The 23,077-nt window shown below is 42.8% G+C and overlaps 1 protein-coding gene across 1 annotated transcript; it reads left to right on the top strand.

Annotated features, from left to right (window-relative positions):
* Positions 1 to 9,140: 9,140 nt before the first annotated feature.
* LOC138981831 (QRFP-like peptide receptor) lies at positions 9,141 to 12,887 on the top strand. The gene is made up of 2 exons (XM_070354912.1): positions 9,141 to 10,046; positions 12,606 to 12,887. Exons 1-2 carry the CDS (start codon positions 9,141 to 9,143, stop codon positions 12,885 to 12,887), a joined length of 1,188 nt encoding a protein of 395 aa, XP_070211013.1.
* Positions 12,888 to 23,077: the final 10,190 nt, after the last annotated feature.

A 23,077-nucleotide genomic window follows, 5' to 3' on the forward strand; every position in this document is an offset into this window, starting at 1 on the left:
TCTTTATTTTACCACATTTTGGACTCAGTTCTACCTAAACATGCTACTGTTCTTCACACAATAGAGAGAACGAGACAGAAACATTACCCAATATTGACGGACTGTGTGATGATATCTTCTGCTATGGTCTGTTGAGACAGTGATATCAAAATCGAGACCGGAGGTCGAGATTTTGATATCACTGTCGAAACAGACCAATAGCAGAAGATATCATCACACAGTCAGTCAATGTTAGATATATTGCTAATTCTCTGGATATTTTGTATTTACTGTAAAGAAATTACAAAAGTATTTGTCTCAGTTTTGGCTGTTCCATATCCCTCCTTCTGATTATTATTTCTTTTTGTTCACTCTTTTCTTGTACTTTTCAGTATTTAAAAATGTCTTTCCTTTCAAAAAGTCTTTAGTCACTTGCTCAACTAAATTCTGGGATCATTACATTTTCATATATATTTGCTTGTTTTTAAATTTAGGTGTTTTTGTTTTTGAAGTGGGGAAGCAATAAAGAGGTCGTCGATATCAAAACTGATATAGACGGAAATGTCGTCGATATCACTTTTACAATGAGCTCAGTTTTGCCCAATTGACCAATGGAAATCCACGTAACATAAGAAATAGCAATATACGTTTTTGTCAGCACAAGCAGATGCATTGAGAGAGAGAGAGAGAGAGAGAGAGAGAGAGAGAGAGAGAGAAAGAGAGAGAGGGAGAGGGAGAGAGAGAGCTGTAAGGGGGGGGGGGGGGGTACTGCATATTTGTGTTTGCAGTAAGGGGGGGGGTAGTGCATATTTGTGTGTGTGTGGGGGGGGGGGATCGGAGGGGGACAAACGAGGAGGAAGCAACTTTTTGCGCCTATTGATCTCAGCAGCACGTGCGTACCGCCGCGAGCGCGCGCAATATAGATACAGACACAGAGTGAGTGAGAGAGAGAACTTGCTTGAGAGTGCTTTAGCTACTCGAGGAAAAACAGTAATGCCCTCGCTGTACTGAGGAGACAATGCCAACAAATGATCCTGTCAAACTGTCCATTGGGATATCAGATAGTGAGGCAGGAGGACAGAGTGAGAGAGATAATCTGAATGGTACTGACTTTACGTATACATTTCTGATTCAGTCGACTGCTTCTGACGACTTCGTGCTTAATCGTGCAGGACTTCTGTCAAGCTATTTCTCTTCCTCGTTTATGAACTTACGAAGGTGTGCTTAAGTTTGTGGAGTGTTGATTTTTGTCTTGATTGCTGGGTAAACTATTAGAAATGATAGTGAACCTACCCCCACTTTTCCATTTGTCGTCCTCCTTGGGCTTGATTTTACGGGATTTCATCTTGTCACTTTCGACGGAGATACTGTCTTATAATTCTGTGAAGCTGGTTTGTTTCTTCATTCATGAACCGAAGAGTTTGCACTCACGTTGTTGGAGTGTTGATTAAGTCTCTCTGCAAAAAGTAAATGGAATGGTGCTTTACATACGTCGTTCTTAATTACTTGTGACAGTGTGGTGCTTCTGATTCATCAGCACATAATTATATTTGTCACTTTCGACGGAGATGCTTAAATTCTCCGTGAAGACTTGTCTCTGATTTCTTCCCGAACGGAACGAGTGTTCTCAAATCTGTGTGTGGTGTTGAATTTTAATCTGTGTTGCTTAACAGTAAGAAACGACTTTTTGCGCACAACACAACGAAGAATGAGAGTAATGCAATAGGCAGTGCTTGAACATTCTTTGGTCAACAGCAACATGCAAGTTTATGTGAAGAGTGGATAACACGTCGTACTTTTCGCATGTTGAATACTGTGACTGCCCTGAGAGTTTAATTCCCTAACGGTGAGTTGATTGTCAAGTCTTTGCGAGAATAACATACCACGTGTCACACGAACAGATTAGAACATGTGGTATTGTTTAATTTTAACTTAGGCTTAGATATTTTTAGATTTTCTGTCGTCTTTGTTTAGGTCCTTCAAAATTAGAAGTCACTTTCATTTAAAAAAAAAATTTAATCTATTTTAGATGAACAGATGTTACAGTCATCTAACCATAATATTGACAATATGCTTTCTTTCTTTCTTTCTTTCTTTCTTTCTTTCTTTCTTTCTTTCTTTGTCTCTTTCTTTCTTTCTTTCTTTCTTTCCTTCTTTCTTTGTTTTCGTTCCTACTGTTCTGATATTTTCTACTTTTGATTCTTCTTTCTTTTCTATCTTTCTTTCTTTATTGTCTTCTTTAAATTTTGCTTTACAATACTCGTGCTGAATTTCTTCTTCTTTCTTTCGTCATGTCTTCCTCTCATTCTCTCTATTATTCTGTCTGCCTGTCTTTCTTTGTTCCTTTTTTCTTTCTTTTAGATTCTTTCTAGTTCTTGTGTCTATCTTTCCTTCTTTCATTTTGTCTTTCTTTCGTTCTTTCTTTTATTTTTCTTCTTTCTTCCTTCTGTTATTTAAAAGCTCTGTCCTTCCGTTAAAAATGGTTCTATTCGGCTCACAATCTCAGATTTGACCTCGTTGTTTCAAGGGATAAAACAATCTATCTGATTGAACACATCATTATCTAAGATCAATAGCTTGGCTTAGTTCTGTGTAGAAAGAAAATGTTGATGAATTAGTTTTTTTTAACAGACACAAGTGTCAACTGACATACTTCATTGATCAAAAATGGGTGTTGATATAGCGAGATATGATTAGTTTGAAAAAAAATTGTTTTATTTTATTTTGCCATCCACATCATTGTGGGGCTTTTAATTCATACACATGTATCCCTCAATACAAACAACATTCATAGTTGGCAAAAATATGACATGATTTGTATTTCAATCATTTGGATAATAAAAACTCCTAAATTAGGTAACTTGTTTTACATATAAACATGTTGTTGGTGTACATGGCTGGCAGACAAGACAGAACAAACACGCAATGATGAAGTTTGTCATGTTGTTGGTGTACATGGCTGGCAGACAAGACAGAACAAACACGCAATGATGAATGACCAAAGTCATTAATTAATTTTTAAGCCACCAAGCTGAAACGCAATACCGAAGTCCGGCGTTCGTCGAAGATTGCTTGGCCAAAATTTCAATCAATTTGATTGAAAAATGAGGGTGTGACAGTGCCGCCTCAACTTTTACAAAAAGCCGGATATGACGTCATCAAAGGCATTTATCGAAAAAAAAAGAAAATAATTTCGAGGATATCATTCCCAGAAACTCTCATGTAAAATTTCATAAAGATCGGTCCAGTAGTTTGGTCTGAATCGCTCTACACATACACACGCACAGACAGACAGACACACACATACACCACGACCCTCGTCTCGATTCCCCCTCTACGTTAAAACATTTAGTCAAAACTTGACTAAATGTAAAAAGCCATATCCAAATGATGATTTCCTATCTTTGTTTCTGTTTAATGGTTTTTTTCCTTCATATTTTGTTTTCTCGTTCGTTCGTTTATCCGGTTTTGTTTTTTTCGTTCAATCGTTGTTCGTTCGTTTGTTTTTCTTCGTTCGTTTGGTTGTTCGTTCGTTCGGTCGTTCGTTGGTGGGTTCGTCTGTTTGTTTGTTTTAATGTTCGTTTGTTTATTTGCCATAGTTTTTGCAAAGAGTAACTGAAGTAACTTAATCACGACGAGCGTTCCTTCGTTAGTACCATGACGGATCGTTCTGTCCTACTTAAAGGCATGCACTGGTGCCTCACGTGACCCTCTCCAGTTCGCTTATCGGGCAAACAGATCGGTTGAGGACGCTGTAGCGCTAGGTCTGTTCCACATCCTGCGTCATCTGAAGAAGTCACGTTCATACGCTAGAATCTTATTTCTCGATTTTAGTAGTGCTTTTAATGCAATTATCCCCCACATGCTGTTTGACAAGCTGTCAGCCCTGAACGTACATCCGTCCATCTGTCATTGGGTTTTAGACTTTCTCTTAGACCGTCCACAGGTAGTCAAGGTGAACGGTTCATACTCTTGCTCAGCCACGCTGAACACAGGGACGCCCCAGGGGTGTGTGCTTTCTCCACTTTTATTCACACTTTTCACGAACGACTGTGTATCATCAGATCCATCTGTGCTGGTTCTGAAGTTTTCAGATGACACGACAGTTGAGGGGCTGATTTCCAACGATGATGAAAGTGTGTATAGAGAGGAGGTGGAACAGTTGGTTGGCTGGTGCTCTGACAACAACTTAGAGCTCAATGTCTCTAAAACCAAAGAAATGATTGTAGATTTTAGAAAGAACAAACTCGCATTCACCCCTTTAGAGATCAACGGTGAAAGTGTTGAGCAGGTCGACTCCTTTAGATTTTAGGCACAATCATCTCGAGCGACCTCACATGGGACAAAAACACAGAGCCCATCATCAAGAAGTGTCAGCAGAGGCTTCACTTGCTTAGACAGCTGAAGAAATTTAGACTGAACCAAGCCATCCAAAAGCAGTTCTATAGGGCCACTGTAGAAAGCATTCTGTGTTTTTCAGTCACCGTGTGGTTTAGCGGTGCCAGTGCTAGGAACAAGGAAGAGCTGGAGCGCATTGTCAGACAAGCGTCTCGTATTGTGGGTTGCGGACTTCCGTCAGTCGCCTCACTGTACAGCTCACGTTTAGCAAAGAGAGTTAGGGGTATAGTGGCAGACTCATCTCACCCAGCCGGCCATCTGTTCGAGCTCCTCCCGTCAGGCAAGCGCTTCCGCGCTCTGAAGAGCAGGACTTCTCGTTTCAGAAACAGTTTCTTTCCTGAGGCAGTCCGTGCGGCCTCAATGGTGGATCGTTCTTAGATCTGTTAGATTTGTGATATGTGTCAGTTGAAAGGGATCGAGTATCCTTAAATGAAATATCTTAATAGATGTAAGGGTTGTGTCCTTTGAATAACTGTGTTAGCATGTACTCGGATTTATTATATTGATGACTATATTTTTAGATATGATTTTAGGGAATTCATTTATCTTTATCCATGTAATCTGTGATTACTCCTGCCAAATTGGTGCTAAAAGAACAACCAGTCCGTTTTGAACTGTCTGGTTGGTGTACACATGTAAATAGGCCCAGTGAAATTGAACACTTTATCTGTACATATTTATTATGATATAATATGCGTGTGGAAGGAGTGTGAAGTTTGGATGCATACACCATAACAAAATCCTGTGCTTTGCATTTGGTAAATAAACTGTTTGACTTGACTTTTAACAAATATTCAAAAGCGTATAATATGAAAATATATTACAACTGTGGAATTTTCCTGACTCGCCTGTTGACATTCCTCCCCAACAGTTAGTCAGCTCAATCTTAATAGCGATCTAAACCAAGTTTGTACCCAGGGACCAAAACACCTTCAGAAGACTGAGGCAATGTCAACACTTCCGCCCACGTGAGATATAGGCTTATCGTCACAATCTAGTGTTAAGTCATCAAATACTCCTACGTCGTGTTCAAATACCCCAAAGAGAATTGTTATCTTTTCCAGCCTGGAAGAGCGTCAGATAGTATCAGATGGTCGGTGGCATTTTGGCAGACAAGCTTTTTTGCTGGTCTGAGGGGACCATATCGGCTGTATCGACGAAGGCCGATGACCGAGGTTGATAAACATGTTACAATAGGCGATGTGCTCCCCGAGGACCAACCCCCTAAAAATGCTGGCCTGACAACAAGCCACCAAACATCAATTTTTTCTCATCATTTTAAAAGAGCAAAAGTACGCACAATCATAGACGGGGATCCCTATTCTGAACGTAATTGGCTCACGTAAGTGTAGCCTATGCGATCGTAACTTTGTCTGTCTGTGCGTGCGTGTGTGTGTGCGTATGTGTGTGTGTGTGTGTGTGTGCGTGTGTATGTCTGTGGTAGAAACTTTAACATTTCGTCATTTGAAGACGTCACATTATGGCGTAAGAGGGTTAGACGTCACGCGTCTCGGTCATTGTTATTTTGAGCGGGCCGAGACTAGTTGGCAGTCGTGTCCCTGTAAGTAGGCTACATGCAGACAGACAGATCTAGATCTAGTGTCTCGCTTTCTTGCACAGTTTCACCTATGCTTACTGTGTGTGTGTGTGTGTGTGTGTGTGTGTGTGTGTGTGTGTGTGTGTGTGTGTGTGTGTGTGTGTGTGTGTGTGTGTGTGTGTGTGTGTGTGTGTGTGTGTGTGTGTGTGACGGAGTGATTGAGTTTGTGTTACTGTTTGTCGATTTCTTACGTGAGCCTTGAAGGCTTCGCCTCTTGTTTTTTAAATGCAATTCATGGCCCCAAAGCGCGTCAGAAGTTCGAGATAACACGTCATTCTTATCTGTGACGTCATTTGTAACCTGTTGGTCGCTTTTCTTCCCCTCTAAAAATGCCATCATATTTGCGATTTCAGTGAGTTTGGGGCATATGCTTTTTCTTTCAAGTTTGTGTGAGATTTCGTTGTGCATTTTGCGATTACAGAGATGAGTTGCAACTTAACCATGAGTCGCCGCGGTAATTATTAACATTGATTGGGTCTTTGAGATTGAATGTTTTCAATTGTTGTTCTCGGAAACACGAATCCAAAGCAGCGATGGTTCCACAATCAAATAATTAGCCTGATTGGCTACATTTCACCTGAAGCTCTAACCCATTCACCTCCTCGATTTGACACATATGAACTGTGTTTTTTGTTACCCAGCTGACTATGAATGAAAACTCTCGAAACAAATTATGACAAATATTGATATCATTATGCTTGATACGACGGATCAAAAAAGGGCATAATTATTGTCGTATTTTCGGACATTTTTTCTTCTTAACGAAGCTGGCCGCACAAAGCTGGTAATTAGCACTGAGTTTTCGGTAAAAAGACTTCGCGAAGTCGACTTCGGGATGAATTATGGAATGCCTTAAGGCAGCCTTCTGCAATTTCCTACCGAGATTCTGAAAATGTATATGGATTTTCGCTTATTGGGCAACGTAAACATACGTGGTTTTTTCTCTTTTATCCTTGAAGTTTGAAGGGGGGTCAAAACTGACTTGGGGGGGGGGTCAAAATTGGTTAGCCCAGAATGACCTCCCGGTCAAAATCAGCTAGCCCAGAATGACCTCCCGGTCAAAACTGACTATGTGTCAAAATGGCTTGTTACACCGGCATCTTTCAAATGTGTTGCAGGGATTTATTTTCCTCAGCAAATTTGTCGGAATGGCCAAAGAAGTTTAGGCAATTTTCAAAATGTTTAGACAGTACGTGCGTGACGTTATCTGTGTGCACGTGTCTCAAATTTGTTTAGATTAGTTTTCGTGCATCCTTGCCCTTAAAGAAGCGTTGGAGAGGACATTGACTCATCTTCAAAATTCTGATACTTGAGTTTCCTGCTGTTTCAGGTTGCCGTTTCAAGGCCAGATCTTCTTACACATAACGCACAGAAAAATCCACCAGTGCAACAAGAAGACGAGAGGGAAAAGGCAGGAGCTCAACTGTAATCAGGTCACAAGAAGACGAGAGGGAAAAGGCAGGAGCTCAACTGTAATCAGGTCACAAGAAGACGAGAGGGAAAAGGCAGGAGCCCAACTGTAATCAGGTCACAAGAAGACGAGAGGGAAAAGGGAGGAGGCCAACTGTAATCAGGTCACAAGAAGACGAGAGGGAAAAGGGAGGAGGCCAACTGTAATCAGGTCACAAGAAGACGAGAGGAAAAAGGGAGGAGCCCAACTGTAATCAGGTCACAAGAAGACGAGAGGAAAAAGGGAGGAGCCCAACTGTAATCAGGTCACAAGAAAAAGGTCTGACAAGAGAGCAGCAAACATATCTGGTTTGACGCCCCCGCTGTGAATTCAATTTCTGTGAAAGAAAGAACAAAACTGACAACAGCTTTTCTCGACGTTGGAGAGCATTTACCCCCCCCCCCCCCAACCCCCAATACCTCTCTGCACTTAATTGAATGTATTTCAATCTTCGGTGGGAGTTTAGGCAAAGCAATTATGGAAACTGTATTTTCTGCCTGAGAAACTAAATTGTGCTCGGAAAAAGGATTGACAGTTACACAGAGTGAAATTGAATCTTTGGTGCTGAAAAACAAAAAGGCACTGGCAATCCTTTCTGTTATTGGGTTGATTAGAGGAAGGTTTTGGTGTCAAATGAGGATACACTGTCATGTTCTCGTAGCTGCAAATTGACATGTAATCAGTGGAATTTGAAACGATGGGCTTGGAACCAAACGAGCAAATACAAAAATAAAAAAGGTTTTCATTGGGCTCTGTATAAAAGTCCGAATCAGTCAGGTCTGGGCGACTATGTTCTCAAGTCAACACATATTTATAAACACACTAAAACAATACAAACAGTCAACAAAATGTGCCATTATAGGGACTGAAATGTCCGCTGGGAGCAGCTTCAAAATTGAAAAGCGATTGGTCAACTACTTATCAATGTTTACAAATCTACTGATATTCTAGCTGAATTGTCCTCGGGGAGTAACTTCACATTTGGCAACCACAAAGTTAGTCAACAATTTGTGCGTTATCAAAACAGAAAATCTACCGACTATCACCGCGTTTGGCTTGAAGTCAAAATGTTCTTAATCGCTTGATATTCTAGTCAGTAAAACAGCGTGAGAGAGTATGTATAGTACACGAAAACAACTTTATTAACAAAGTCGCAATTTTGAATGGTACCCACTCCGTGAATCGGGTGTTTCATTCTTGCGGAAACAATACACGTACGATTGTCTTACTGTTGGAATTAACACTTGGGGCCCTATCTACGTGACGACACGAAAATTTAAACCGCATTTAGATGTGATGATCCGCGATGCATATCGATGAGCAAAACACAGATTTAAATCATGTTTTGATGAGTTGTCAACAAAATAAACACTTTACGAACACACACCTAAATAGATAAATGCTTGCGTAGGAACAGCGTGAGAGAAGAGCCACCACAAAAGTGTGGTGAGATGTGGTTTTCTTTTTATGACTGTGCTGTGGATGTATGCAATGTTTTCTCTGATTCTGATAAAGTCGTCGTCGTCGGCATCCACACGCCGAATTAAACAAGTTAGCTTGAATTAAACACCTTCAGCTGAATCAAACAAATCATACCATATAGCCATGTCTATTCATGATCCCGCCTCAAAGTTGCGTGCTTCGACCGTCAAAACCACAGAGCATCTCCGAAGAGAGAACAGGTGATACTCGCACCTGAGAAACTGTTTTGCAACCATGGACGAAATGTCGGACTACGCCCACCTTCTGGAAATGCTGGACGTGGAAGACTCCTCCGGTGTTCTCCATGGCAACTACTCCCTGGAGGACTTCCTGCGGGTGTCCATGGACTACGAGCAGGAGGACCATTGGTTCCCGCGGTCGGAGGAGCGCTGCTTCATCCTGCTCTTCGTCTTCTTCATGGTGCTGGGTCTGGTGGGCAACGGCCTTGTCTGCTTCATCATCATCCGCAAAGGCCGTCGCCAGTCCAGCAGGAACTGGTACATCCTCAACCTGGCTGTGTCCGACATCCTCACCTGCGTCCTGTGCAAGCCGCTGACCTTGGTCAGGCTGGTGCTGAAGAACTGGACGTTGGGCAGCGTCATGTGCAAGGTGGTGCCGTCCTTTCAGACAGTGTACGTGTTCGTGTCGACCTTGACCCTGGTGGCGTTGGCCGTGGACCGGTACAGGGCGGTGACGTGTAACGGGCAGTACAGCCGCGTGATCTTATCCCCTTGCACGTGCATCATCATCATCTGGGTGCTGTCCGTGTGCATCTCTCTCCCCGTGTTTTTGGTGCACAGACTGGAGCAGGTGAGAGGGTTCGGGGGGTACGTGCTGTACAACGTGTGTCTGGAGCAGTGGCACTCCCAGACCTACCTCACCGTCTACACGGCCTTCGTCCTCCTCCTCCAATACCTCTCCCCGCTCACCGCCATCGTCATCCTACATCTTCTCATCGGTAACTTCCTGCGCATGCGCATCGTGGCGGAAGTGGCGTCACGCTTACCGGATCCCCAGTGGCGGCGGAAGCGGCAACGTCACCGGAAGAACATGTGCTTGCTGACCAGCATGGCTGTGTCCTTCGCCGTGTCATGGCTGCCCTTGCACGTGGTCAACTCGCTCGCCTCCTTTGATTATATGGTAAGGGGGGTGTGGTTGGTCTTTTGGAACATTGGTTTTACCTGGAGGTCTTTCTTTGAACATCGTATTTAACTGGAGGTCTTTCTTTGAACATTGCTTTTACCTGGAGGTCTTTCTTGAAATCTCTCTTTAAACATTGTTTTTACCTTTCTTTTTTTCTTCTTTTTTGTTTGCTTAACGCCCAGCCGACCACGAAGGGCCATATCAGGGCAGTGCTGCTTTGACATTTAACGTGCGCCACACACAAGACAGAAGTCGCAGCACAGGCTTAATGTCTCACCCAGTCACATTATTCTGACACCGGACCAACCAGTCCTAGCTCTAACCCCATAATGCCCGACGCCAGGCGGAGCAGCCACTAGATTGCCAATTTTAAAGTCTTAGGTATGACCCGGCCGGGGTTTGAACCCACGACTTCCCGATCACGGGGCGGACGCCTTACCACTAGGCCAACCGTGCCGGTGTGTGTTTACCTCGAGGTCTTTCTCTGAACATTGATTTTACATGTTGGTCTTTCTTAGAACATTATAAGATGTTTGATGGGTTGTTGAAAGACCAGCTTTTTTGTCGGTCCGAGGGGGAGCATATCGTCTTTTGTTTCATTATTATTGACCAAGGCCGAAACATGTTGGTCTTTTTGTGAGCATTGGTTTCATTGCTCGCCTCCTTTGACTACATGGTAGGTTGGTTATTCTTTTGACTACATGGTAGGTTGGTTATTCTTTTGACTACATGGTAGGTTGGTTATTCTTTTGACTACATGGTAGGTTGGTTATTCCTTTGACTACATGGTAGGTTGGTTATTCCTTTGACTACATGGTAGGTTGGTTATTCCTTTGACTACATGGTAGGTTGGTTATTCCTTTGACTACATGGTAGGTTGGTTATTCCTTTGACTACATGGTAGGTTGGTTATTCTTTTGACTACATGGTAGGTTGGTTATTCTTTTGACTACATGGTAGGTTGGTTATTCTTTTGACTACATGGTAGGTTGGTTATTCTTTTGACTACATGGTAGGTTGCTTATTCTTTTGACTACATGGTAGGTTGGTTATTCCTTTGACTACATGGTAGGTTGGTTATTCCTTTGACTACATGGTAGGTTGGTTATTCCTTTGACTACATGGTAGGTTGGTTATTCCTTTGACTACATGGTAGGTTGGTTATTCTTTTGACTACATGGTAGGTTGGTTATTCCTTTGACTACATGGTAGGTTGGTTATTCCTTTGACTACATGGTAGGTTGGTTATTCTTTTGACTACATGGTAGGTTGGTTATTCTTTTGACTACATGGTAGGTTGGTTATTCCTTTGACTACATGGTAGGTTGGTTATTCTTTTGACTACATGGTAGGTTGGTTATTCTTTTGACTACATGGTAGGTTGGTTATTCCTTTGACTACATGGTAGGTTGCTTATTCTTTTGACTACATGGTAGGTTGCTTATTCTTTTGACTACATGGTAGGTTGGTTATTCCTTTGACTACATGGTAGGTTGGTTATTCCTTTGACTACATGGTAGGTTGGTTATTCCTTTGACTACATGGTAGGTTGGTTATTCTTTTGACTACATGGTAGGTTGGTTATTCTTTTGACTACATGGTAGGTTGGTTATTCCTTTGACTACATGGTAGGTTGGTTATTCCTTTGACTACATGGTAGGTTGGTTATTCTTTTGACTACATGGTAGGTTGGTTATTCTTTTGACTACATGGTAGGTTGGTTATTCCTTTGCATCTTCTCTTCGGCTGATAGTGCTATTGGAGACTGGTGCCAGTTTGTTTCTGTCCTCAGTTCACATGGCAGGCTCCCTGCACAACACTACTTACAATCAGGTCTATCAAAGTAAAAAAAGAAAACGGTTCTATAACTTCATAACTTTTAAAAACAAATTCTTCAAATCATGATAAAAATATGTATTTTCTTTAAAAGGTTAAAAATCTTGTCCGGGGGAACATCGGTTTTTATATTATGGTAAAAGCGGTGTAATTGACCTTTCTTTGAACAGAGATTTTATATGTTGGTCTTTCTCTGAACATTGACTTACATGTTAGTCTTTCTTTGAACAATTTTTTTTACCTGAAAGTCTTTCTTTAAACATTTGTTTTACATGATGTACTTTATTTGAACATTGATTTTACATGTTGTTCTTTCTTTGAAGATTGTTTTTACATGTTGGTCTTTCTGTGAACATTGATTTTACATGTTGGTCTTTCTTTGGACAGTGGTTTTACATGTTGATCTTTCTGTGAACATTGATTTTACACGTTGGTCTTTCTTTGGACAGTGGTTTTACACGCTTGTCTTTCTTTGGACAGTGGTTTTACACGCTTGTCTTTCTTTGGACAGTGGTTTTACACGCTTGTCTTTCTTTGAACATTGATTTAAAAAAATTCTTTCTTTGAACATTGATTTTACAAAGTGGAAAAAACAAGAGACACGACCGAAGAAAAAAGTACAGAATGCTGTGACTTACCTTAGAATGTCCGCAAGATGGTCGTAGCAATGACAAGACAATTTTGTTTCGGATTTCTCAATGACTCTCTTTGTCTCTGTAGATCTTCGAGAACAAGAGCTTCCCGCTGATCCACGCGACCTGCATGCTTGTTGCCTTCAGTTCCGTGTGTCTCAACCCAGTCATCTACGGGCTGCTGAACCCCAACTTCAGGAGGGATCTCCGCAGCCTCTGCGGACTGGGCGCCCCAGATCGCTGTTCTCCCTACTGCCAGTACCTCAGGAAGAGCAGTCGGAACACGGAACAGTGTGGTCTCATCTCGGTTTCGCCGCTGGAAATTTCCAATTCGTGTATGAGAACTAGAGAAGTGATCAGTGCTGTATAGCAAAAAACACCAACAACAAAAACTAAAACAAAAAAACACACAAACAAACTGGTTATTGAATGACGTGTAAGTGTTTCTTATTGTTGTTCATTAGTGTCATACCAGAGAACAGTGCGGCCTCATCTCGGCTTCGTCATTGGAAATGTCCAATTCCTGTATGAGAACTAGAGATGTGATCAGTGCTGTGTAGCAAAAACGAAAAATAAGTAAAGAACATCCCACGCGTTATTGAATGACGTGTAGGTGTTTCTTATTCTTATTCCGTATCGTAGTGTCAACAACAGAGAAGAGTGCGGCTTCATCTCGGCCTCGCCATTGGAAATGTCCAATTCCTGTATTAGCACTAGAGATATGATCAGTGCTGTGTAGCAGAACGAAAAACAAGAAAAGAAACCCCCATACGTTATTGAATATGTAAATGTACATTATTGTTATTCCGTAGTGTCTGGGATGAGTTGTCATAACAGAGAACGGTGCGGCCTCATATCAACCAAGCCGCTGGAAATGTCGAATTCCGGCTCGGGAACTTAAGCTGTGATCAGTGCCGGGTAAAAATGATTTAAGTTAAGTGATATTCTTGTGTTTGATTCGGTTGCCTAGTCCCATGATAAACAGCGTGACCTCATTTCGACCTCACGGCTGAGAATGTCAAATTCCGTCATGAGAACTGGAAATGTTAACAGTGCTAGCATCTCGTACTATTATTCGCATTCGCATGAAAGAGCGGTAATGACACAGAACAGCGGAGCTGTATGTCTGTCTCGCCACTACACATTTTCAATTTCGTCATGATATAAGTCTTCAATTCAACTAGATTTTTTTCAACAGTGCTGTGTAAAAAGAATTGAAGTCAATTGATATGTATTGATGTGATAGTTAATATGAGTGTTTCCTACTGTTGCTTCAGTCCCGCGAATTGGAGGAAGAACCGAACTAACATGCATTGTATGCGGTCTTGCTAAAGTTCTTCAAGCAGACGAGAAATTATACCCCCATATAAATGCACTATTACTCTTTTTTTAAACTTTTTTTTGTTTGTACATACAACCCATGGCGTTAGAATTGTATAAGGGTTTTTTCCGTTAAAAAGTGCACTTTTAGTTATGTACCACAACTGGAAATGCGCAACCCAGGCATGAAAAAAAGAAAAGCCATATTAAGTGCTTCGTGAAAAATTAATATAATGAAAGAATGGCAGCCGAAGATTAATCAGGACTTCAGAACAGTACGGGAGAGCAGCTGATAATATCTAGCAGTCTCATTTCCTCTCCCAATCCGTCTTGTGAAGAGAAACGCCGTCAGCGCTGGATAAGAACCGATGAGAAAAAAAGGACACTCACAAGCCTTGGATTCATGCAGCTAGGATACCTTTACTAACAGATTCAAGATCAATAAAGATGTGTCCATTTGAGAAGTGAACGCCAAAGAAGGCTCACAACGAATTAAATCTGCATAAGGAAGACAAATATTATCATGCCTGACACCCATGCCTTGTCTCCAGCCAACCCCCAACATAACAATGGTATAAATATAGAATAATTCTGCGAGTAAATTTCCGCTCTGCGTTCGCCGTTGAATAAGATCATTGCTTAATAGAACAACGTCTAAAAAGGTCGTGCTAAAGAGTCAGGTTGAATGTATTACCAAAGGTCCTTCTGCTGTCACAGTCTCAGAATAACGATTTCCAAACACTGCGGTGCTTTTTGTTTCCATCCCAGATCCTATACCGGTCTAGTCTACGTGTGTAATTCTGGTAAACAACAAAAAATAGAAACATTAACACGTAGAAAATATTGAACATAGAATTGTAGGACATAGATCATGAAAGAAACAGGAACTATATGAAAAAAAACACCTTATATAGTAAATAGAAATGTCAAACTCCATGGGTGGTATGTAAAACATATGATAGTGCATTTATATGGCGGTATAAATTTCCGTTTGATTGCAGGATTTGAGCCAGATAAACTTACAATGCGAAATAAATCGGTCTTAGTTTCAGTCAACACGTAGAAAATGAGCGAAGTTGCTGAACACTTCGGTTCCACTCTTATTTATTTCTGGCGTCTCTGTCTCCGTAAGGGGAACTAGAAACGTAATTGACAATTAAAGAAATCCGAAACAAATGGACTGCTCCCGTTCCAAAATAAAGAATTTGAAAAAAAATCAAAAATATCAATGGTTAGTTTATAGAACGATGAAATATGTCCCAGGGCGATCTAAATCAAGGTTCTAGTGAACGATTCGTTTTGTCAATGACTTACAGTTCCAACAATTATTGTTTTCTTCTCTTTTTTTCTTCTTTTTTTTGCGGGGGGGGGGGGGGGGGGCTAACAGCTATGGATAAGCATATGCTAATTAAGTCGGTCTAACAAAAACTCAAGTCCCAACAAACCAGGCTACTTTACTTCGTTTTGCACTCCAAGGGGAAGCTCTCTGCAATGGTTTTTCACATAAAACGTAAATTTTATGTTCTTCACTGCATTCCCAACGGTAACATTAATGTTCTAGAGAATCTGTTTAAGCTATTTTTCTTCCACGCGCATGTTACGTTTACAACCATTCTGTCTGCCCCAGAAATTCTCTCAGGAGTCGTTTGCGGGGGAACGCGACACACGCTGGAAAATTGGGGCCTCGAGAGCTTGTGGGAAGTTAGGAAACATACAGAATATATGAGGCAGTCCTTAACAGTGACATCATAAAAAGTGCGGGCTCCAGCACAATTGTGAATAAAACCCACAATGTTATGAACAGATATGAAACGTTGTTCCTCTCCATGAGAAGATCAGTCTACCATGAAACGTGTATTTGTATAAGTTCATGGCATGTTCATTTGATCTGAAGAAACCTTCCTGTTTGCAGTGCCATTGGAATCACGCTTTTCGTGAGACGCCATGATATGGCCAACTTCTGTGGTTGTAACCTGTTCGACTGAAATCATTAAAAGAGGTTCCTCTTGCACGTAATAAGTTTTGTTATTTTTTGCTGAGGACAGTTTGAGCTATAACTTCTGCACCGTCAAAATTCTCAGAGAAAGGAAAAATGAATGCATTTTTGGATAAGGAGACATGTTGATTACAGTGACACTGTGTCTAGTTGTGAATAAGGAGAAAAAGGTAACATTTCAGACTGGAGACAGAGTAGAAAGGAAAGTAGTACAGAACAAGTTGAGGAAAGAAATTTTGGAAGCGAAGAGACAGTACAAAGAGAAAGTAGAGTCACAGTTTGAATCAGGTAGCTTAGCAGACGCATGGAAAGGACTTAAAACTTTGTCAGGACAGGCCAAATCAAAATCCAGTAGCGATGGCATGCCGATGAAAGAACAGGTTGAATTTTCTGAGAAATTAAACGAGTTCTATTGTCGTTTCGAGAAAGATGATTTGAAGGATGATTTAGACAGCGTGACTTCCCAGCTTAAGGTAGATATGGCAGGTGATGAGGAGGACTTTGAAATTCAAGGCAAGACTGTTGAGAAGGTTTTTAGCAAGTTGAATGTAAAGAAAGCAGTTGGTCCTGATAACATCGGTGGACGTGTTTTGAGATCATGTGCCTGTCAGTTGTCCGTTGTTTTTAGCCGTTTGTTTAGTTGGTCTCTGAAAGATTGCACTGTGCCTAGACTCTGGAAAAACTCTACGATCTGCCCTGTCCCCAAGAACAACAAGCCCAAAACCCTGAATGACTATCGCCCTGTAGCTCTCACCTCTATTGTTATGAAGTGCTTTGAACGCATTGTCCTCTTTAGACTGCTCCATCAGGTCAAGCCCCATCAGGATCCCTTCCAGTTTGCATGCAAGCAGAACAGATGCACAGATGACGCCACACTCACACTCTTACACAACGCATACACACACTTAGAAAAACCTGGCTCTTTTGTACGCATTCTTTTCATAGACTTCTCTTCTGCCTTCAACACTATCCAACCCTGCCTCATGGCCCGGAAACTTCTCCTCTACAGCGTGACTCCAAGGCTTATCCTGTGGATTATCAACTTTCTCGTTAACAGAACCCAGTCAGTCCGCTTTCAGACAGCTCTCTCTTCCCTTAGGTCCACCTCCATAGGCTCTCCACAGGGTACAGTTATCTCCCCTGTGTTGTTCACACTCTACACTAACGACTGCAGTGGCACTGACTCCACGCTTCTTATCAAATATTCAGATGATACAGCGCTAGAAGACCCCCCGCGGGTTAGGGGGAGTCCCATATTGGTTGGGACTAGAAAGAATTTACCCGATGCTACCCAGCATGTCGTAAGAAGCGACTAACGGTTCTGTTTCTTCTCTTCTTTTGTCTTATTTCTGCCTTACCAGTCCTTTCACCTATATTTCCTTCCAAGAAAACTCTCCCCACTATTCCCTGCAGTTTTCCAATTCTTTTCTTGTTGTCTTATTTCTACCTGACTGGATCCATCACCTTTATTTCACTTACCAAAAGTCTTCTTTTCCACATCCTTATTTCTCTGCACCCGGCATGTCGTATGAGGCGACTGACGGATTCTGTTTCTCCTTTTACCCTTGTTAAGTGGTTCTTGTATAGAATATAGTCAATGTTTGTAAAGATTTTAGTCAAGCAGTATGTAAGAAATGTTTAGTCCTTTGTACTGGAAACTTGCATTCTCCCAGTAAGGTCATGTATTGTACTACGTTGCGGGCCCCTGGAGCAATTTTTTGATTGGTGCTTTTGTGAACAAGAAACACTTAACAAGTGGCTCTATCCCATCTCCCCCCCTTTCCCCTATCCCATCTCCCCCCTTTCCCTCGTCGCGATATAACCTTCGTGGTTGAAAACGACGTTAAACACCAAATAAAGAAAGAAAGCGCTAGAAGATCTCTCCAATAGTGACGCAACTTACTTTGCAGAAGTAGAACGTTTCAACGCCTGGTGTAAAGACAACCTTTTAGACCTAAATGTGACAAAGACCAAAGAACTTCTGATAGATTTTAGAAGAAACCCTGCCCCTGTCCCTGACCTGATGATTGATGGTGTGACTGTTGAGCGTGTGACTGAATATAAGTATCTTGGCACAGTTATCGATGATAAGCTGTCCTTCAATGCAAACACCACCCTCATACACAAAAAATGTCAGTCACGCATCTACTGCCTTCAGAAACTTAGGAAGTTGAATGTGAACTCTTCTATCCTTCAAACTTTCTACCGCTCTTTCATCGAGTCTGTCATCACTTTTGGTTTTGTGTCCTTGTGCTTGCCCTTGAGTAGCTGTAAGATTCTGTGATGGCTTATATAAATTCTGGAGGATGTAATTTTGGTGCTATAAAGAACCGACGCGCTCACAAAACAAAACGAACACTAGAATTGGAAAATTAATTAAAGTTTATTGAATACTTGTCGATGTCATGGTAATTCGGAATCAGCTCATAATATCAATATATAAAAGGCTAAACATAAATCTATGGAGAGGCTAGGTAACCTATATCGGAGCGTGGCGGAAAAACTAATCTAAGTTTAGAAAGTGAATTAAAGCTAAAATGTGAAGTAGAAAAGACTAGCTTGAGTGAGAGTGCAGAACAGTAGAGTGTGAAGCGTGGAGCATGGAGCGAGAAGCGCGGAGCGGTGAGCGAGAAGCGCGGAGCGTGGTGCGAGAAGCGCGGAGCGTGGTGCGAGAAGCGCGGAGCGTGGAGCGAGAAGCGCGGAGCGGTGGAAACTGATAGAAAAGAAAAAACTAAACTTAGAATTCGAAACATCAAACTAAACATCAAAGGTGTCCTAAAAACATAAACATCAAAGGTGTCCTAAAAACATAAACATCAAAGATGGACGACAAAATGGCGGCCGAAACAAGATGGCGGCAAATCAATAAAAAATCACCAAGACAAAAATATGTTAGAAAAACCCTACATAGAATAAACGTAGGACACAGAAACGGAAAGAAGACAAAGAAACGGACAGAAGACACAGAGACGGAAAGAAGACACAGAAACGGACAGAAGACAAAGAAAACGGACAGAAAGTCATAACAAACAAAGATTCGAAACGAAAATTACACGAATTCGGTAAATAAAAGAAACATAGCCAGAAATGGATACTCGCCTTTGACAGCATCAATAATCTAAAACAGACTCAAGGCGAGCAACTGAACCTGAACTACAAAATAACTTAAAACAAAACTGGAGGCTGGCAGAAAACACTGGGCCCCGGAACAGAGCAAAAAAAAATCTATCTATCCTAAAACATCTTGTTCCGTGAACGGCTTCCCAGTAAGTGACGACGAAAACAGGCTATCCACCACAGAGGTGAACTAAAAATACTGCGCGTTACTACAATATTACTGTTGCAAAACATGCGTCCCGTGCTCTCCGGGGAAAAACTCCATAGGCTGTCCAGCGTGAGCCATACAGGCACATGAAATTAAAATCAGAAAAACGCCGGCCACACTACCTTGTTTATAAATTAGTTCGTTACAATATTTAACGTCATTATAACAAAACAAAGTTCGTACCAGGACGCTCATACTTAATAAAGAAAAATAAAAGATAAAAAGCGAGCTAGACCCGCACGCGAACCTACAGAGGTGGTTGCAAAATGGGAACAAATAGGGGCAAAAGTGAGAAAAGTGAAAGAAAAAAGGTGAGAAGGAGATCAGAAAAAGGGGAAACCACCACCACGGAAAGTCGCATGCGAGTCAGGCTAGAAGCAAGACTAAAAAACACAAGCAAAACAAAAAGAATCTAGATACACAGAAGGCTCCTTAGCAGGGGCATTCACATTCCCCCCTCGAAGACATCTTAGTCTTTACAAAAGTCGACATAAAAAATCAACAAAAATCATCGAATACATACGTGGTTCAAAAACAAAATCCGAAACATTACAGAATCCTTTTGACATTATCCAAAACGTAGCTATTCGAAACGCACTCTCATACGTGGTTCAAAATACAAAAATCCGAAACGTTACAGAATCCTTTTGGCATTATCCAAAACGTAGCTGTTCGAAACGCACTCTCTATGAGTCTCAATCTAAAAAATCACACGTGTTCTTTCAACAAGCGTAACATCATATTTCGTCGGTCCGTCACTCAACATATCGTGTCAACATTATTCTTACACCTTTACATAAACTGCAACTCAGTATGAAAGACTGTAGTCGCAACCTACAAAAGAATACAAATGAAAAATATCTTCAGTCTTCTTAATCATAAGCACAGGCATCCGCACGCGGGAAGGACTAAACAAAACCGATTCATTAAGCGCTTGCCTCTGTCAAGAGCTTTCGTTCCAAAATGCGGAACCAAAAACATATATACAAATGGAGAGAAATCACAAAGTCACAAAATATTTGCATTAAGACGAAATTTTCTCCCCAAATCAAAACAGCGCCACCTGTCAAAAAAGGCGAACGGATTACGTCAGACCAAAACATGCACAAACGGTCTGTCGAAACCAGTAAAGATCACTGGGAAAGTCATTGAGTGTCCGGGTCTGCCTTCACCAGCACGGTCAGCTTAGAGATGGGGCGCCAGTAGTAGAAAGTGGAATGGCTCGTCTTCGAGGTGACCTTGACAGTCTTGAGCTTGCAGGTTCGCACGAGCCCATCGTCGCTGGGGCGAACCTCCGTCACGAGTCCAAGAGGCCAATCTGCTCTGCATACGGCTTCGTCACGTAGCACGACGACATCTCCGACAGCAACGTTTCGTCGGGGAAGAAGCCACTTTCTTCTTCGTCGTGGTCGTCTTCGTTGTGGTCTTCTTTGTACTAGTCTTCTTTGTACTGGTCTTCTTCGTCGTGGTCTTCTTCGTCGTTGTCTTCTTCGTCGTTGTCTTCTTCGTTGTGGTCTTCTTCGTACTGGTCTTCTTCGTAGTGGTCTTCTTCGTAGTGGTCTTCTCAAAATCCTTTCCATGGCATGGAGGGGGTCGGAGATGCTGGGTTCGGCGAGTGTCGTGCGATATACGGAAGCGACTGATTCACTTTCGTACTCGCTGAGACAATACTGTTCTGTAAGAGACACGTGCATCACGTCATGGACAGACTGTTTTGGCGACACTTGTCCCAGTATGGTCCAAACCAACGGTGTGAGAACGGCGTATGGGTCTCCCTTGATGACTCTCTCTGGCATGAATAGCTCTGCATGATCGTAGCCAATCAACAACCCGGGAGTGCAGCCTTCGAGCAATGGGGGAATCTCGCTGGCAATATGGCTCAAATGCTTGATGTTACGAGCAGTCTCTGATGTTGGTATGTTCTCAGTGTCATTGGTGAGATGGTCCGTCGTGTAGAGCGTTTTCAGGTTGTGGGAAACATTGGAGTTGAGGGCCTTGACACACAATCCGGTCACTCTCTGACATTCGATATGAGTGTTCTGAGAAGTCATAGTGTTCAGCCTCAATGACGCTGGCTCAGAATGAGTGTTCAGCTTGTCACTCAAAGATTCAGTAACGAAGGAGATGCAAGACATGGTGTCAAGCAGCGCGTATGTCGTATGCTCTACCGTGGGATTCTCTTTCGTCGAAACTCTGACCGGAACAATCATGGTAGCTCTAACTGGTCTGTCTGACTTGTTGGTCGTCGCGAATGCTGATCCAGAGGCAGAAACACGGGCATCTTGACTGATACAGACAAACCTTGAAGAATCTGGCGGTCCCCGGGCATTCCGTTGCTGATTGGGAATCTTCTTCCTGTAGCTAGGCGCTCCATGCAGCATAGTGAGATGTGGGCCTTGGCACTTGTCGCATATCGCCCTGGTAGTGCAGTCTACACTTCTATGGTCAGTCTTTCTGGCACAGGAGAAGCACAAGGACGCTTCGTACATGAAGTGTTTCCTGTCCTCAACGGGAATCTCATCGAACCTCTGGCATCTGAGTAGAGGATGAGAAGAAGAGCTGGTCGGAAAACGAACGGTACAAAAGGGACAGACTTCGTCGCAGTTCGTATTCAGGACAGTTTTCGCGTGATGCTGACAAAGACATTTGTCACACTCTTGACATGCAGATGCAGTAGAACAATCCGTACTGTACGATGTTCTCTTGGGGACTGATGAACTGGCGGTCTGTGAGGTGGAAGAGGCGGCAGATTTGCTGGAGGAGAAAAGGGGCTCGCAAAGGATGTCTGCCTCTGTCTTGATGAAAGCTGACAACTCCTCAAAGGTAGGGTAGCGTTTCTTCTCGTTCTTGGTCTTGTTTACTTTCCGCACCCAGTTTCTCACCAACCAATCTGGAAGCTTGCTCATGAGTGTCTTGTGATAGGCTGGGTCTTCCAGATTCTGTAGCTGGCCTATCACTCGGCTCGCCACAAGGCATTGTCCAAGAAAGTCCGAGAAGGCGCGGAGGGCTTGTCCATCTTTGGGTTTGATTACCGGCCATGCATCTAGTTTCTCTCGGAAGGCTCTGGCAACGACGAAAGAACTGCCGAATCTTTCCTCCAGCGTCTGAAGGGCCTGCTGATAGGCCTGGGCATCCCTGATCAGAAAGAGTCCCTTGACCGCATCCTTCGCCGGACCGTCCAAGTACTTCTCCAAGTAGAGGAGCTTTTCCTCTGCAGAAACGCCCTGCCGCTCAATCAAAAGCGTGAATGAGGACCTCCAGAGAGGGTACGTCAAAGGATCTCCTGAAAACGTAGTGGGCTCCTGCGTCGGTAACCTGTTGATCAGGAGAGCCTCAGCTAGAGTACGAGCTAGGGCAGAACCCTCGGAGAGCGCTGGCTGGCCTTGCATCTGAGGAAGGTATGCATCTTGCCCGTAGTAGACGTCTGAAGGGCTCGTGACCGGAGCCTCTTGAAAACCATGCTGTGTGTAGTCAGTGTCAGGAGCAAAGCTTGCAGCGTGGTCATATTGCTGTGTTTGCATGGGAGGATGCGTGACAGAAGGCCCATATGCAAAGCTTGGCACATAGGTCGGAGACTCTCGGGAGGTCATGGCAGGAAAAGGACCAGGGAAAGGCCCGGGAAAAGGTCTCGCTGATGGATTGAGGGATTTGTGAGGGAAACGGGAAGGCGCGTAGATCTGGCGAGGACGATCTTCGTGGCTTGGAATCTCAGCTTTGACAAACTGAGGCCGAAAGGAGGTCGCGAATTGGCCTCCGACTCTTGTCGTCATCGTGGTGGCTGTAGTCATCGTCGTAGTGGTAGGAGCCGTGGCTGTGACCGCTGCTGGCAGTGGGTGAAAAGCGGAGACAGGTTGAGCAAGGGTCCTGGAGATGCCTCGAAGAGTGTCGCGGATATCCTCGGCGGCCGACTGGAGATGCG

This window comes from Littorina saxatilis, linkage group LG12 (assembly GCF_037325665.1).
Source record: "Littorina saxatilis isolate snail1 linkage group LG12, US_GU_Lsax_2.0, whole genome shotgun sequence".
Taxonomy (NCBI): domain Eukaryota; kingdom Metazoa; phylum Mollusca; class Gastropoda; order Littorinimorpha; family Littorinidae; genus Littorina; species Littorina saxatilis.

What these genes read in the sequence shown, in the direction of transcription:
- LOC138981831 (XM_070354912.1), top strand. Translation starts at nt 9,141, where the DNA reads ATGGACGAAATGTCGGACTACGCCCACCTTCTGGAAATGCTGGACGTG. An exon ending in TCGCCTCCTTTGATTATATG is followed by an intron (nt 10,047 to 12,605) that starts GTAAGGGGGGTG and finishes TTGTCTCTGTAG; the next exon opens with ATCTTCGAGAACAAGAGCTT.